This window comes from Muntiacus reevesi, chromosome 22 (assembly GCF_963930625.1).
Source record: "Muntiacus reevesi chromosome 22, mMunRee1.1, whole genome shotgun sequence".
Lineage (NCBI taxonomy): Eukaryota > Metazoa > Chordata > Mammalia > Artiodactyla > Cervidae > Muntiacus > Muntiacus reevesi.
Window position 1 is genome coordinate 42,504,474 of NC_089270.1, and position 16,470 is coordinate 42,520,943.

Below are 16,470 nucleotides of genomic sequence, written 5' to 3' on the forward strand. Positions count from 1 at the left end.
TTCTGAACTAGTGGCTTTAAAAAAAAAATCCTTTGATAGTTTTGGTAGACTATGAATAGTCTCATTGATGCCATTTTCCAAAATGGACAATATTAACTTACCCAAATTTCACAAATCTAATAATACTATTCTCCACTTTCTGCTAATAAGGAGCTGAAAATCACTCCAAGGCTTAACAGAGACAGTTAATACAACCATCTGGGAATAAAAGCTGCAGAACGGTGAACATTTGCAGCTGTAACACTTGACAGCTAAAAGGGGTGAGAAGACATTTGAAGCTTCTTAGAGAAATTATTATAACTTTTGGTAGTTAATCACAAGCCTCTGTATAATTCCTCAATAATCTTATTTAATAACTGCTTCTTTAAAGGATTTAGGAAACTTTCAATTTATACACAAACACAAAATAAAGACAGGCACACATATATATGAACATAAACACACACATATCCACTCCAGGGAGCAAATAAAAACAAATTCAGATTAAAGTATTGATACAAGTAACCAAGCAGAAAAGCGGCACAGACCAGCTGTCAATCTCCTGGGGTAGTGGTGGAGGTGATGATGGTAGCAGCTGTTATTTTTTGGTTTCCTGCTATGATTAGGCACGATGCCAGGAATTTTATTTGCTGAGGAGGCTCACCACATTTGAACATTACATTCATTAAGCGCTAAGATTCTTGTGTGCAAGTAAGTCAAAGGAGGAGACAGGTAAAAAGTGAACACAACTTAGGGCTTTAAAGACAGAACTGGAATTTGTGGCAAGACGCAATCTGCCTAAAAGTAGTTTGAATGTCACAGACTCTCACCTTTCTTACTGAATTTTCACAGATATCCTTGAATAGATGTTTCTTTATTTGCTGTTTGTCTTAAGGGTCATTTCCAGAAACTTCAATTTTTGTTTCACTTGGCTGTGCCAGGTCTTAGCTGTGGCATGCAGGATCTTCCATCTTCACTGAGGCACACAAACTCTTTAGTCGAAGCATGTGGGATCTAGTTCCCTGACCAGGGATGGAATCCAGGCCCCCTGCATTGGGAGCATGAAGTCTTGGCCACTGAACCACCAGGGAATTCCCCATATTTCATTTTAACCAATAAACCTAGCTTTTTTCCTTTTCTTTCTATCTAAAAAAACAAAAACAAACAAAAACCCCCCAAAATCAAACCAAAACAAAAAACAGCCAAAATTACTGCATGCTATTACCTCTCCATGACACCAGTTATTAGCTTAACATAAAGGCTTTAGAGATAGAGCTCAATCATCTGTAAAACTGGTTTCCAAACAAGCTTATTTTCATGCAAATCTAGATAGGCCATAAAAGTTAGTTTACTCCATAAAATACTAATCCATGGAGATAATAAAACAAATTAAATTAAAAAAATTCTGGGTGGATGCAGTTTGAAAATGCATTATAGTGCTTACCAAATGCCTAGTTTCTGTCACTCATGATAAATGACTCTGAGCATGAGAGAAGGAAGAGGCTGGTGGAGATGGAATCATTTAATCTATTTCCTGTGGAATCACGAGGCAGCACTGTTTTTGGGGGGGGGGGGGCAGCACTGTCTTCACCATTGGCTGCATGACATTTATGCTTCTGCAAAATGGAGACCAAAACACTCCACCACAGCAACCCCAAGAACCAAAAGACTCCATCACCTTATTCCCCAGAAGAATCAGTCCTCTTTTGAACTACAAAAGCTACCCAAGGCTCCCTTCTGCTTCGAGTTGTGATGATAAATAAATAGTAGTAAAATATAAAGTCTACTGGTTTAATCAAACATCTTGAGAAATGAAAAGCTATCATCCAGAATACTGCTTCATAACCTTTTCCAGGTCGTGAATTAGTTTCAGACTATGATAAGAACATGGATGTGGACTTCTCTGGTGGTCTGGTGATAAAGAACCCAACGACCAGTGCAGATGACATGGTCATTCCCTAGTCTGAGAAGGTTTCACATGCTGCCAGAGAAACTAAGCCCATACGCCACAATTACAGAGCCTGGGTGCTGCAGCTAGAGAAAGACCACAAGCAGCAAGAAGACCCAGCTCAAATAAAGAACCATGGGTGCTATTCCCAGCACACTGACATACGTGCAATTGTACATGAACTCATAGAAGATCTATGGACCCTGCAAAGGCTGTCTTCAGACTCTAGGTTAAAAAATTCTGATCCAGAGTAAGCAGAAATTACCAACTTCATCAATAACTTGATTTTAATATATAACTATATTTTTCTATAAAATGATACTTCAATTTGGAGCTGAAAGTTACAATTTGACTTATAACTCTATGGCAATATAATCTAGGCATATAAACTCTGGATCTCAATGTTCTCGCTTGTAAACTGAAGATGATAATAATTATCTCATAAGGTTACTGAATTTTCTTTTATATGTATCTAGTGCAGTACTTGCCACAAAAATATTGAATAAATGTTCACTTACTCATTCAAAAAAATATAGTAACCTGTTTCCTAAATTTCATCTACAGATTATAGAAAGCATTTTGACTTATCCACAAAGGCTTCACCGTTTTTCAGTGTTACTTCTTGGTAATGAGGGGGCAATGGAAAAATAACACGAAGAATGATTTCAGTCTTCAGGATTTATCTGAGAAGACAGTGAGATGAGACCGGCTACTGGAGAACATAGATCTCACCAGGAAAAGAAGAGCAAAACCAGCAAATATAAGAAGGTTTTGTTTCTTCAGGTCAGTCTGAGCAATGAGACCGCTAAGACATGCACGAGGAAAGAAGTAAGGATAGTAAGGCGGGCTATCATTTTCTCTTTAAAGCATGCTGGAGTCCCCAGACCTGCTAAAGACATGATTACAGATCACAGCAGCGTGTTCCCTGGAGGTCCTGTGTGTATTGAGGGGTGGGGGCTACAAACCAACAGCACCAGACTAGGGAACTGCGGCTTTCTGGTTTTAACGTGTAATAGGTTCTGCCAACTCCTGGATCCTCGGAGAACATTGTGTTTTCAAAGCAGCTGGCTTGACTTTAAAGACTTCTGGATCATAATATACAATATGCATAGGAGTCCTGAAATGGAAAAAAAGATTCGACTTGAAATAGGATGAAAGGGAAAGAGAACTAACACTCCTCAGGCATCCACTATATGTTAGGCACTGTGATATTATCCTGTTTTACACTTGATCTTAGCCAAAAGGCCGAGAAGTGATTTTTATCCCGTTTTGATTTTCATAAGCATCTCATAAAACAGGTATCATTGACCTCCACTATACAGGTAAGGAGATGAAGGCTCAGGCAAGTCGTAAGAATGACCTGTGGTCAAATCTAGATTTGTGTCAGATTCCAAAGCCTTTCCTCTTTCCATAGAAAGCAAATTCTGGAAATTCCTCAATAATTTGGCAATGTTAAAACAAAGCCAGATAGTTCACTAGTGAACTTGAAGAAATCATGTTATTTTGAAGTTTCCATCCTTAACCACCAAATAAGAATTTTGCTACCAGGATAGAATCTTGAGTACCTGATCTTACTCTTCCCTTTCCTTTGTCAATGTACGGAGAATGAGTGCCATTTCATATGATGTTTAACTTTTTTTTTTTAAAAAAAGAAAAAACCTATTGCAAAATTTTAAAATATTTTATTATATAACATTGAATATATTTCCTATTCCCTGAGCTCAAGACTACTACAACTTTTTCAGTTATGCTTTCTTGATGGTGCTAGAAAAAGGGGATCAAGTATTATCCCTTGAAGGTAATGAAATGAATTGAGGTTCAGGCAAGTTGAGAGGTCTTCTGAAAAAGGAACAGGAATTAGAGGCAAGTTTTTCTTTGTTTAATATATTTTCCGATTTATTTGAAATAGTTCATCCATGTACATGATGCAAAAACGTTCAAAAATTACAGAAGTCTATTTAGGGAAAAGTAAGTCTTCCTCCCATTCTAGCTCCCTAGGCCCCCAAAGTAACCACTGTTACCAGCTGATTATGTACTCCTCTGAGATAATATAAAGAATCTGCCTGCAATGAAGGAAACTGTAACAATTATGTTTCTGTCCTATAATTTGTTTTCCTTAACAATATAAGTATAGATGTGTGTGAGTCACTCAGGCCTGTCCCACTCATTGCCACCCCATGGACTGTAGCCCAACAGGCTCCTCTGTCCATGGAATTCTACAGGCAAGAATACTGGAGTGGGTAGCTATTCCCTTCTCCAGGAGATCCTCCTGACCCAGGGATCAACCCCAGGTCTCCTGCACTGCAGGCCCATTCTTTATCACCTGAGCCACCAGGGAAGTCCCAACAATAGAGACAGATTATTCCCCTAATAATATAGATAAACAATCCCATATCCATAATAACAGAGTTGTTTCCTAGGTCTAAAGCTCAATACTAGTCCCCTATTTAATTGAAGTCTTATCAACAATTCATTGTAAGAAGACCATAGATTTACCACAATAAATGTAACAAGTGAGATGATTTAAAAAATCTATTGTTTTCCTACAACTCATTTCACTGACCTTACTAGATCAGCTTTTCCCTCAATATCCCCAGGCTCTCCTGCCCCATCTTAGCCTTTAATTGACGTACCTTGCATTTGGGTTAGCTAGTTCTTGAACTCTGGGAGATATCTTGGAATGGAGAGCAGCATAAGATACTGGCCAGATGGCATCGCGGGGAGGTAAATAATCTTTATGAAGAGGCTTGGCCTTAGCTAGAGCTAGTATTCGAGAGCTAGGGTGGGCCAGCAAGGCAGCGTGGGAGACCTATAGTGGAAACAATGACAGAAAATTTTCACATCTCTCTTTCCAGGTATAGCCTTTATCGAGTCACCAGTATTTCTCTCCTGATTACTCTCCGAACTGGCCTCTCTGCTTCCCTTCTTGCCCCGTACAATCTAGCCTTTACACAGCAGTTACTGAGGGCGAGAAGGTGCATTTTAACAAGCGTATTCCATGAGCCAGAGAGTGTTTTCAGTGATCTGCCTGTATCATTCCCATGCAATCACCATAATAACTTGATGAGGGATGTACTTTCTAAGGCCCAAGTCAAATCATGTCACCCTCAGGGTTTAAACCTTCCAGCAGCTTTCCATTTTGCTAAGAATAACATTTAGGCTCCTTACTGTGGCCAAGAAGGCCCTACATGATCTGCCTGCTATTGTCCATGACCTCACCTTCCTTCCATCTCTCCCTTGATCACTAAGACCCCAGCCACACAGGCCCCTCTGGCCCAGCTCTTTCCATCTCAAGACCTTTGCACTTGCTAGTTATGCTTGAAACTTTCTTTCCCCATTCTTGTCATGCCTCCTCTTCATCATTCAAGTCTCTAGACTCAAACATCACATTCTCAAGAAGCTCTTCCCTGACTATCCAAGATATATCAGCCATTCTAATTACCCTCTTCCACAATACTTAATCTTCTTCCCAGAACTCACCAACACCTGCCTTAGCTCATTTATTTTATTGTTGGTGTGTTTATTGTCTGCTTCTCCCCACCAGAGTATAAGCTGCTTGGGAGATATACCTGTTTGCCCAAAACTAGACTAGATTCTGGTGCATAATTATTGCTGAATAAAGATATGTTGACTGACTGACTCATTGACTCCTTTCCGTCTTACTTTGGAAACCACATCTGCAGGAGGCCTTTCTATTATGTTGCTTTATTGATAAAATAGGAAAGATGACATATAGCTACTATTCTCTCTCTCAAGAATATGATTATCTGCAGTAGTTGCTCAGTCATGTTTGACTCTTTGTGACCCCATGGACTACAGCCCACCAGGCTACTCTGTCCATGGGACTTTCCAGGGAAGAATACTGGAGTGGGTTGCCATTTCCTTCTCCAGGGGATCTTCCTGACCCAGGGATCTAACCCTCATCTCCTGCGTCTCCTGCATTGGCAAGTGGAATCATTTTTTTAAAAGATTTTTTTTAAACTCCCAAACAATTCTAGCAACTAAAGACAGCTATAATCACATACCAAGGAAACTGAGAATCAAGTTTTGATTTGTCCAAAGGTCACAAGTCATTTTAGCAAACTCAAGTCACTCTCTCAAGGATTTTTTTTATTTCCTAGGGGATTTCCTAATAGAATTCCACATCTAATCCTCAGATTCCTATAATGATGAAATTGGTCTGACTTCCTTTGGCAACGTGATCATTAGCTATTTATTGAAAACTCGATTGGGATTAGAAGTCAAGTAGCCACTACAGTGAGTGGAGGGGAGTGTCCAGGAGGAAGAGTGAGGGAAACCACCAAAGGTGTTGGGCTCTGTGCTAAAGATAGCTCGATAAGGCTCTGCCTTATCGATTATCACAAGTCACAACAGACCTGAAACTGGGAACTATTATCTTGACAATCCCCTTGCTCACAATGCCATCACAGCTTTAGGACTTTGGCATGTGCTCTTCCCTTGACGAGAACATTCTCTTCTCTTCTCTTAGCTGACCCCTTCTCATTCAGCTCAAATAGTCCTTCATTCAAGAGGCTTTTCCTGATTACCATACACAAGAAGCATATTCTCTGCCCTCAGCCATAGTCACTCCTTTCTCATTTTCTTCATAGTACTTATCACTACTTGGCATCATCTTATCTGTTTACGTATTTCTTTTTCTCCCTCTTTTGTGTTCACTGGGCATGGTGTCTGGCACGCAGTAGAGATTCAAATCCTTATTAAATGAATAAGGCTCAAGAAGGTTATCACATCACAGAGCTAGCAGTAGTGAGGCAGGAACCTGAACCCAGCTCTTAATGACTCCCAAATCCATGATGCTCTTCATCTGCAACCCTCAACCTCTCTCCATATCTTGCAGCTAGGCCTTCCTTCCTGCCACAGACCACTCTTTCAAGGTTTCCTTATCCAATGACTTTGGTCTATGCCCTACAGAGGCAAAGTAACACCTGGGAATGAGCAGAAAGTGAACTAAAGGATGCCAAGGTAGTGATGGCTTACAGGATGAATGGGCTTTTCACTTCTTTCTCTTTCAAAGCACAGACCCTCTATCTTGATCCGTGGATGGGCAAGCTCCACAATTCTAGGAGCTGCAATAGCAGCCAGGGTAGAGGACAAAATCTTGGTTTCAATCTAGGGGAGAAAAAGAAAACAGTACTTATAAACATCAGACACTAAGTACTATCTAGGTCATAGTTACAAAGTAGCGTCTGATTGCTGGACCAGACTTCTTAGTACATTCAACAGAAGAGATGAGAATATTGTAGTAACCCATGATTATAGCCGAAAGCATCAATTTCCATCCTTCTGAAACTAGGTTGTATAGATTCAAACTCAGCTGTTCTGGAACCTACTGTTAAAGATGGGGAAGAACTGAACAACAACAATCCTAACAGTTACCATTAAAAAAGACGTAGGATGACATTCACAGAGGTAAAGGGACTTCTTACACTGTATCCATCCAAAGTCTCTGGTGGCAAGTAACCTCAGGTACTTGTAACAGTAACTTGACTTCTTTTGTGGGCTGTGTTATTTTTAAACTCTTAGACGATTTAGAATCAACTGTCAAATAGCTAAGAAAATACAACTCATAGAAATAACACTTTAACTTCAGAATAAGTATGCGCAAAAATTGATGAAGTTTGAACAGGGACTGTGGAATAGATATGGTACTACATCAGTGTTAAATTTCCTGATCTTGGTAACAGTACTGTAGTTCTAAAAGATAATATCCTATTGTTAGGAAACACAATAAAGCACTGAGGAAAAGGGGTATACGATGTCTGTAACTAACTTTCAAAAATGATTCAGGGAGGGCGTTCTCTGATGATCTAGTTAGGATTTGGCACCTTCAGTGCCGTGGCCCAGGTATGATCCCTGGTCAGGGAACTGAGATCCCAAAAGCTGTGCAGGGTGGCCGAAAAAGGAAAACATGTGAACTGAAAAGTGATTCCGGGAAAAAAATTAAATACACACACACACACCCTACACAGAGGACAGAGAACGACAAAGCCAATGGACTTTAATTTTTGCAGCTTGTCAGTAAATTTTAAGTTACTAAAAAACAAAAAATAAGCGTATATTAGAATAAAAAGTAGGCACACGTTTTAAGAGAATTTGGCCTGTAAGAATGATAACATTACAACTGCAATTAGCAGTGTATCATGGAGTAACTGACTTAGAAGGATGACATTCCGTTGAAATCTTAACTTTATGTGATTCTGAAACAGGCTGGGACCGGGACCCTTTATTGCAGTGCCTGTACCTCGACAAACGCCTCCTGGAGCAACAGAATACAAAGAAATTATAAGGGGACTAAAAGAACCACTTATGTGCACAGCTGGGGCAAATTATGACTAAGTAGAAGACACAAAAAGGCCAAAACTCAACTGCCACTTTGAGATACCAGGAGCAAAAGCAGGATGCTATGCATGATCCCTGCACGCAGCGCCACCAAGGGCGCTGGCAGACCACCTAAGCCACCCTTCCTGTCACCTACCTCTGTGCTCGGGCACTCAGCTGAGTCCAGCTCTCTGCAGTCCCGTGGTCTGTAGCCCACCAGGCTCCTCTGGCCATGGGATTCTTCAGGCAAGGATACTGGAGTGGGTTGCTGTTTCCTCCTTCAGGGGATCTTCCCAGCCCAGGGATTGAACCTATCTCTCCTGTACTGGCAGGTGGATTCTTTACCACCGAGCCCCTGGGAAACTTTATCCGCCCCTACCCTCACCCTGTTTAAGGGAGCAGCTCACCCCCCTCTCAGGAAGCAAGCAAGGGCACCTGTTACTTGTTTTCCAGATGAAGCCTTGCCTGAATTTTTCATCTGGCCTCTTATCCATTTGTTGATTAAAGAGTCCAAGAACCTGGGCCAGTATTAATGCTTACAACATTAAAAAACTTCAGAAAAACTTCAGGTTCACTGTATTTATAAGTTTAATGTCTTCTATTTTTAAATAACTATTTAATATTTGAGGTTTTATTAATGTAGATGGTTGACATAAAGTAACTTTAAAAGAAATCAAATTTAATATATTTAGGCTTCCCAGGTGGTGCAGTGGTAAAGAATCTGCCTGCCAATGCAGGAGACACAAGAGATGCAAGTTCGATCCCTGGGTTGGGAAGATCCCCTGGAGAAGGAAATGGCAACCCATTCCAGTATTCTTACCTGGAAAATTCCATCGACACAGGAGACTGGTGGGCTGCAGTCCATGGGGTGGCAAAGAGTCAGATACGATGGAGCAAGTAAGCATGTATAAATATATTTTAAACTATTTGAATGAATTTAATTAAGTGTGTATCAAATATTACTTAGGACTCTTAAAAGTTACTGTCAAAAACTTCTAGAATTATAAATAGAAAAATAAAACTACCAAACTAAACTTAAAAGCCTAAGAAATAGATTTTCTAATTTAAAATTAAAAAAATTGGCCATTAATTACTGAAGAGCATAACTTTGCACAATATTTTCTGCATACAAAAATCATGCTCAAGGATACCAAAAGACTCGTATCACTGGGTGTGGAAGTTTTTTTCTTAAGTGCCTATAAATTCTTTGCCACTTCTGTCATGGAGAGGTGAGGTTTGCAGCCCTGCCCCCTTGAATTTGGCCAGACTTGTACCTGTATCAATCAACAGAATATGCCTGCAGGGACATAATATGACTTCCAAGGCTAAATCATAAGAAAAACATGGAGCTTCTACCTGATTCTCCAGGAAGGCTCACCCTTGGAACATTACAATTTAGGATATTCCTTCTCAGAATACAGCTGTCATGCTGAGAGAGGTCTAAGCCACATGGAAAGGCCATACAAAGGTCACCCTGTAGACAGTCCCAGCTGAGTTTAACCTTCAAGGCATTCCAGCTGGGGGCACTACAAATAGTTTGTTGTAACGGACTCAATCAGAGATCAAATTGCGAGCTATCATTTCATGGAGAAAGCAAGGGAGTTCCAGGAAAACATCTGCTTTATTGACTACACTAAAGCCTTTGACTGTGTGGATCACATTAAACTGTGGAAAATTCTTCAAGAGATAGGAATACCAGACCACCTTACCTGTCTCCTGAGAAACCTGTATGTGGGTCAAGAACTGGACATGCAACAACCGATTGGTTCAAAACTGGGAAAGGAATACGCTGCTGCTGCTGCTAAGCCTCTTCAGTCGTGTCTGACTCTGCAACCCCACAGATGGCAGCTCACCAGGCTCCCCCATCCCTGGGATTCTCCAGGCAAGAACACTGGAGTGGGTTGCCATTTCCTTCTCCAGTGCATGAAAGTGAAAAGTGAAAGTGAAGTCTCTCAGTCGTGTCGACTCTTAGCGACCCCATGGACTGCAGCCTACCAGGCTCCTCCATCCATGGGATTTTCCAGGCAAGAGTACTGGAGTGGGGTGCCATTTCCTTCTCCAGTATATTGTTACCTTGCTTATTTAACTTCTATACAGGGTATATTATGTGAAATGCCTGGCTGGATGAATCGCAAGCTGGCATCAAGATTGCTAGGAGAAATATCAACACTCTTAGATATGCAGATGATACCACTCTAATGGGAGAAAGCGAAGGGGAACTAAAGAGCTTCTTGATGAAGGTGAAAGAGGAGAGTGAAAAAAATAGCTTAAAGGCAAACATTTCAAAAATGAAGATCATGGCATCTGGTCCTATCACTTCACGGCAAATAGATGGAGGAAAAGTTGGGCTCCACAATCACTGCAGATGGTGACTGCAGCCATGAAATTAAAAGGCGCTTGCTCCTTGGAAGAAAAGTTATGACAAACCTAGACAGCATATTAAAAAATAGAGATATCACTTGGCCAACAATGGTGCATATAGTCGAAGCTATGGTTTTTCCAGTAGTCATGAATGGCTGTGAGAGCTGGACCGTAAACAAGGTTGAGTGTTGAAGCACTGATGCTTTCAAATTGTGGTGTTGGAGAAGACTCGAGAGTCCCTTGGACTGCAAGGAGATCAAACCAGTCAACCCTAAAGGAAATCAACTCTGAATATTCATTAGAAGGACTGATGCTGAAGTTCTACATGCTTTGGCCACCTCATGCAAAGAGCCGACTCATTGGAAAAGACCCTGATGCTAGGAAAGACTGAAGGCGGGAGGAGAAGGGGACGACAGAGGATGGGATGGTCAGATGACATCACTGACCGTGAATCTGAGCAAACTCCAGGAGGACAGAGGTGCCTGTCGTACGTGGGGTCACAAATAGCTGGACGTGACTTAGCAACTGAATCACAACCATGGACTGAACGTTTATATCCACCCCCTCAACACCCCTCTAACCTCCAGCCAAGTTCATATGTTAAAATCCTAACCCCCAGTGCAATGGCACTAGAGGTGGGCCTTTGATAATTAGGTTCGGATGAGGTCATGAGGGTGGAACCTCCACCAAGAGACTAGTGTGCTTACGAGAAAAGGGAGGGAGATCAGAACTCTCTCTGCTTACATACAAAGCATAGGTCATGGGACACATATCGGGAGGATGGCTGTTACAACCCAGAAGAGGGTCCTCATTAAAAAAAGAATCTAAGGGCACCTTGATCTTGGATTACTCAGCTTCCAGAATTGTGAGAAAGAAACGTCTGTTGTTTAAGTCACCCAGTCTACGGTATTTTGTTCACAGCAGGCCAAGCAAGGCAGGTATGGAGCTTTCAGTGGATTTCAGCTCCCTACCATTTGAGACACCCAAGCCCGTTAGAAATCTCCCAGTTGAGGCTCCAGACATCACGGAGCAGAGACAAGTCACACCTGCTTCCCTGTCAGAGCTGCTGACTCAAAATCCTAGAGCAGAGTGGGCTTCCCTGGTGAGTCAGGGGTAAAGAATCTGTCTGCCAACACAGGACACAACTCGGCAACTAAAAAAAGTCTGAGCAGCAACGAAGACCCAGCACAGCCAAAAATAAATAAATTTTTAAAAATTTATTTTAAATCCTTGAGCATGACAAAATGACTGTTGTTTTAGATCACTATGCTTGGGTGTGGTTTGGTAGAAGGCAACAGAAAACCAGATCAGAACTTAAGGATGAGTGCTCTGTTCGGGCATACTGTGGTTCATTGCACTTTGCAAATACTGTCCTTTTTTTTTTTTAATTAAAGGTTTGCAGCAACTCTGCATCAAGCAAGTTTATAGGCACCATTCCCCCACCAGCATCTACTCACTTTGAATCTATCTATCAGATTTGGTTAATTCTCACATTTCAAACTTTTTCATTACTTCTATATTACGCTGATCTGTGATCAGTGATCTTTGACTTTACTATTGCAAAAAGATTATGACTTACTGAAGGTTCAGATTATGGTTAAGAATTTTTAGCAGTAAAATATTTTTTAATAAAGGTATATACATTGGTTTTTAGACATAATGCTATAGCATACTTAATAGACTACAGTAGTGTAAACATAACTTTTATATGCTCTGGGAAACAAAAATATTCACGTGACTTATCTTATTGCAATATTTGCATTATTGGGGTGGTCTAGAACTGAACCCAAAATATCTCCAAAGTATGCCTGTATTAGTTCTAGACTATCTGGAATTTGTTCTCTGAGCAGATTAGATTTAAAGCTATTAATGATCCTATTGCCAGGGGTCAAAAAAAAAGAAGAAAAAAAGACACCGGCAATCCATGGCATGTACTGATAGAACCGAAGCATGATTTGGGGAGCCAAGCAGGTGCTGACGGAAATCTTTCTAAGGAAATAAAGAAGTGTCTGGGGTGGATTTATCGCCCCTAAGTGCACTGGAGAAATGGAGAAAAGAATTATCAGCTCAGGGCTTTAAATTCCCACTTGAAGGTGTAGTTAAGAGACTGGAAAAGTTTTTGTGACTTACCCAAAATAAATCCTTATCTCCTATGATCACAGGACTGAAAATACTGAAAACCAAATTTGAAATCTACTTCTGTGAATAGTAAAGTTCAGTGCAAATTGAATTCCCAAACTTATACCATCTCCTATGTTAAAGTTAGGGCAATGACTGAGAAGGAATTGGACCTTGAAAATTGGAATTGGAAACATAAGGGCCCGTTCCAGTGAAGCTGGGTACCCGGGAGTATCCTACGCCTTCCTCCCTTGTCTGAAGAGGTGAGATTCCCTAGACGGGAGAACCTAAAATGGCCACTGAAGTATTTTCCAGGGAACTGCTGATTTGCCCCCTACTCTCTCTCATTTCTCCTAGATCTATGACCAGACCCAAGTCCCAGCTGCCATGACAGTCTTCCATAGACTTCTCATCAGCTCCCATAATTTCTTAAGGTTAATTTAACATAATACTCGTTGTGAATCCACTTCTCACATCAATCCTGACAGAAAAGTTCATTTGATGAGAGGGGAAAATAAACAGGAAGAAAAGAGAATATCCACCTAGAAATAAGAGGGGAGCACATCACAGGTACAATCAGGTTACAAAGTCTATAGAAACTGTTCCTTTCACACAGACCACTTACGCTTTTTGGAGGAACATAGTTTGGATTTGTGGCTTTGGCTCTTGAGAGTCGTAATATCCGAGGAGAAGGGTCAGAGAATTGAACAGAATCTCTTATTAAGTAATCACTGAAGGGTCTATAGGCAAATGGAACATGAAATATTATAATCACTGGAAGAACCATAACTCCATTCTTCATTGCTATAATTAACCGCCAATCAATTATATATATATTGCTTCTATCTCAGGAGCATCTTTTCCCAAAATCATTCATGCTATTTCTATTAGATTGGTATTTCTCAAAGTTGTTTCACTATGATCCACAGTACCAAGTACATTTTATATTATGATACAGTATATGTAAATTTGCATATCTGAAACTAAATGATCATGAAATGATGCTTTCCCTAGGCAATATATTCTGATTTTTAAAATTTCATTTGATTTCATTAAAAAAATAATTGGAATTGATTTCATGATCCACTGATGGGTTGAGACTTGCAGTTTAAAAAACACTTCACTGTCTACCAAAACCTCATATTAAAACCCTGAGATAAGAATTCCAGTCACTATCGAGAACCTTCTGTGGTAGACTTCTCTGCAGAGCAGTCTGAGAGTACTGGCCATAACTTCCAGCAACCTGGCCGATTATCACAGTGGTTTCCCTATGTATGCCTTTTCCAGAACAGAGATCTGTCAAGCAACAAACCTACAAACACAGTATGGAAAAAGTTTTTCTCAAATAAATACAATTACCCTCTAGGATTAGTCTGTTAGATTTAAAAGCTGAAATACTGTTAGCATATCATAGAATTTACCCTTTTGAAATGTACAATTCAGTGTTTTCTGGAACATTCACAAAATTGTGCCGTCATCACCACTACCTGAATTCAGGATGTTTTCAATGCTCTAAAGAGAAATCCCACAGCTATTAACAGTCCTTCCCCATGACTCCATTCATCATCCCTAGAACCAGTACTCAATTTTCTGTCTCTATGGATTTGCCTGTTCTAGACATTTCAAATAAATGAAATCACACAAATATGTTGCTTATTGTGTGTGGCTTACTCTACTCGGCATCTTTTCAAAAATCATGTATCAATTGTCGTTTCTTTTATGGCTGAATAATATCACGTTATATGGACTTGTCATATTTTGTTTATTCATGCATCCACTGATGAACATTTGAGTTGCTTCCACTTTCTGGCTATTTTAAAATGCTGCTGTGAATCACCATGTACAAGTTTCTGTGTGAACATGTTTTCAATTCTCTTTGGTGCATGCCTAAGAGTAGCATTGCTGATCATATGATAATTCTATGTTTAACATTTTGAGGACCTGGAAAACTATTTTCCACCCCTTTTACATTCCCACCAGCAATGTATGAGGGTTTCAACTTCTCCAATACAACTTATTTTATGTATATTAATTATTATTGACACTCCAGAGGTGTGAAGTAGAATCTCATGGTTTTTATGTGCATTTCCAAGATGATTAATGATATTTAACATTTCTCATGTGCTTTTTGGTTTATTGTATATTTTCTATGGAGAAATGTCTATTGAAGTCCCTTGCCTATTTTTTAAATTGGGTTGCCTTTTTTGTACAATTTTAAGAATTATTTATATATATATTGAATACTAGTCCCTTATATGATCTGCAAATATTTTCTCCCAAAGTATGAGTTATCTTCTCATTCCCTTGAGAGTGCCCTTTGACGCAAAGAAAGTTTTTGCTTTTGATGAAGTCCAATTTATTATATTTTTTTTGTCACATGTGTTTCTGGTGTCATATCTAAGAAGCCACTGCTTAGTTACAGAGATATATGCCTATGTTTTCTTCTAAGAGTTTTACATTTTTGCTCTTATATTTAGGTTAGGTCTGTGATTCATTTTGAATTAATTTTTATGCTTGGTGTGAAGTAGGGGTCATTTGCAAAAGAATGAAGTTGGACCCCTATTTCACACCAAACATACAAGGAATGAAAAACCCAGTTATCATGGGCTTCCCTGATAGCTCAGTTGGTAAAGAATCCTCCTGCAATGAAAGAGACCCTGGTTCAATTCCTGGGTTGGGAAGATCCCCTGGAGAAGGGAAAGGCTACCCACTCCGATATTCTTGGACTTGCCTTGTGGCTTAGCTAGTAAAGAATTCACCTGCAATGCAGGAGACCTGGGTTCAATCCCTCGGTTGGGAAGGTCCCCTGGAGAAGAGAAAGGTTGCCCACTCCAGTATTCTGGCCTAGAGAATTCCAGACTGTATAGTCCATGGGGTCACTAAGAGTCAGACACGACTGAGTGACTTAAAAAAAAAAACAAACCAGTTATCATAGCACCATTTGCTTAAACGACTATTCTTCTTCAATTAAATTTTCCTGGCATCCTTGTAAAAAATCAATTGATATAAACATAAAGGTTTATTTCTGGACTCTCAATTCTTTTCCATTGATCTGTATGTCTTTTGATCTTTCCATTGATCTATATCTTTATGCCAGTAACACACTGTTTTAATTATTGCAGATTTTTAGCAAGTTTTCAAATCAGAAGCTGTAAGTCTTCCAACTTTGCTTTTCTTTTCAAGACTGTTTATTTGCTACGCTAGGTTTCTTGCATTTATATATGAATTTTAGAATCAGCTTGTCAATTTCTACCCAAAAAAGATAGCTAGAATTTTAATATGTATTGAACTGAATCTATAGATCAATTTGGTGAGACTTGTCATCATAACAAAATCAAGACTTTCAATCTATGAACAAAGAATGTCTTTCCATGTATTTAAATTTTCAGTTTCTTTCAACAATGTTTGTCATTTTCTGTGTACATATATTATAATTCTTTTGTTAAGTTTATTACTAAGTATTTTGTTTCTATTTTTAATTATAGTAAAATACATACAATGTAAAATTTACCATCTTAATCATTTTAAAGTGTGTAATACAGTAGTGTTAAATGCATTCACATTGTTGTGAAACCAACCTCCAAAACAATTTTCATCTTGCAGATCTCTAAGTCCACTAAACGGCTCCTCATTCTTCCCACCACCTCGTCCCTCACAATCACCATCCTACCTTCTGCATATGAATTTGACTGCAGTTGGTACTGTGTATAAGTGGAGTCATATAG

The 16,470-nt window shown here is 39.6% G+C and overlaps 1 protein-coding gene across 1 annotated transcript in view; it reads right to left on the reverse strand.

Moving 5' to 3' along the window:
• Positions 1-2,929: 2,929 nt before the first annotated feature.
• The window catches only part of SPMAP2L (sperm microtubule associated protein 2 like), a 38,226-nt gene continuing 24,685 nt past the window's right edge, over positions 2,930-16,470 (reverse strand). The window contains exons 7-10 of the mRNA XM_065914136.1: positions 13,371-13,485; positions 6,926-7,057; positions 4,561-4,736; positions 2,930-3,044 (exon numbers count right to left, since the gene is read on the reverse strand). Coding sequence (XP_065770208.1) covers positions 2,930-3,044; positions 4,561-4,736; positions 6,926-7,057; positions 13,371-13,485 — 538 coding nt within the window. The remainder of the gene's footprint in view (positions 3,045-4,560; positions 4,737-6,925; positions 7,058-13,370; positions 13,486-16,470) is intronic.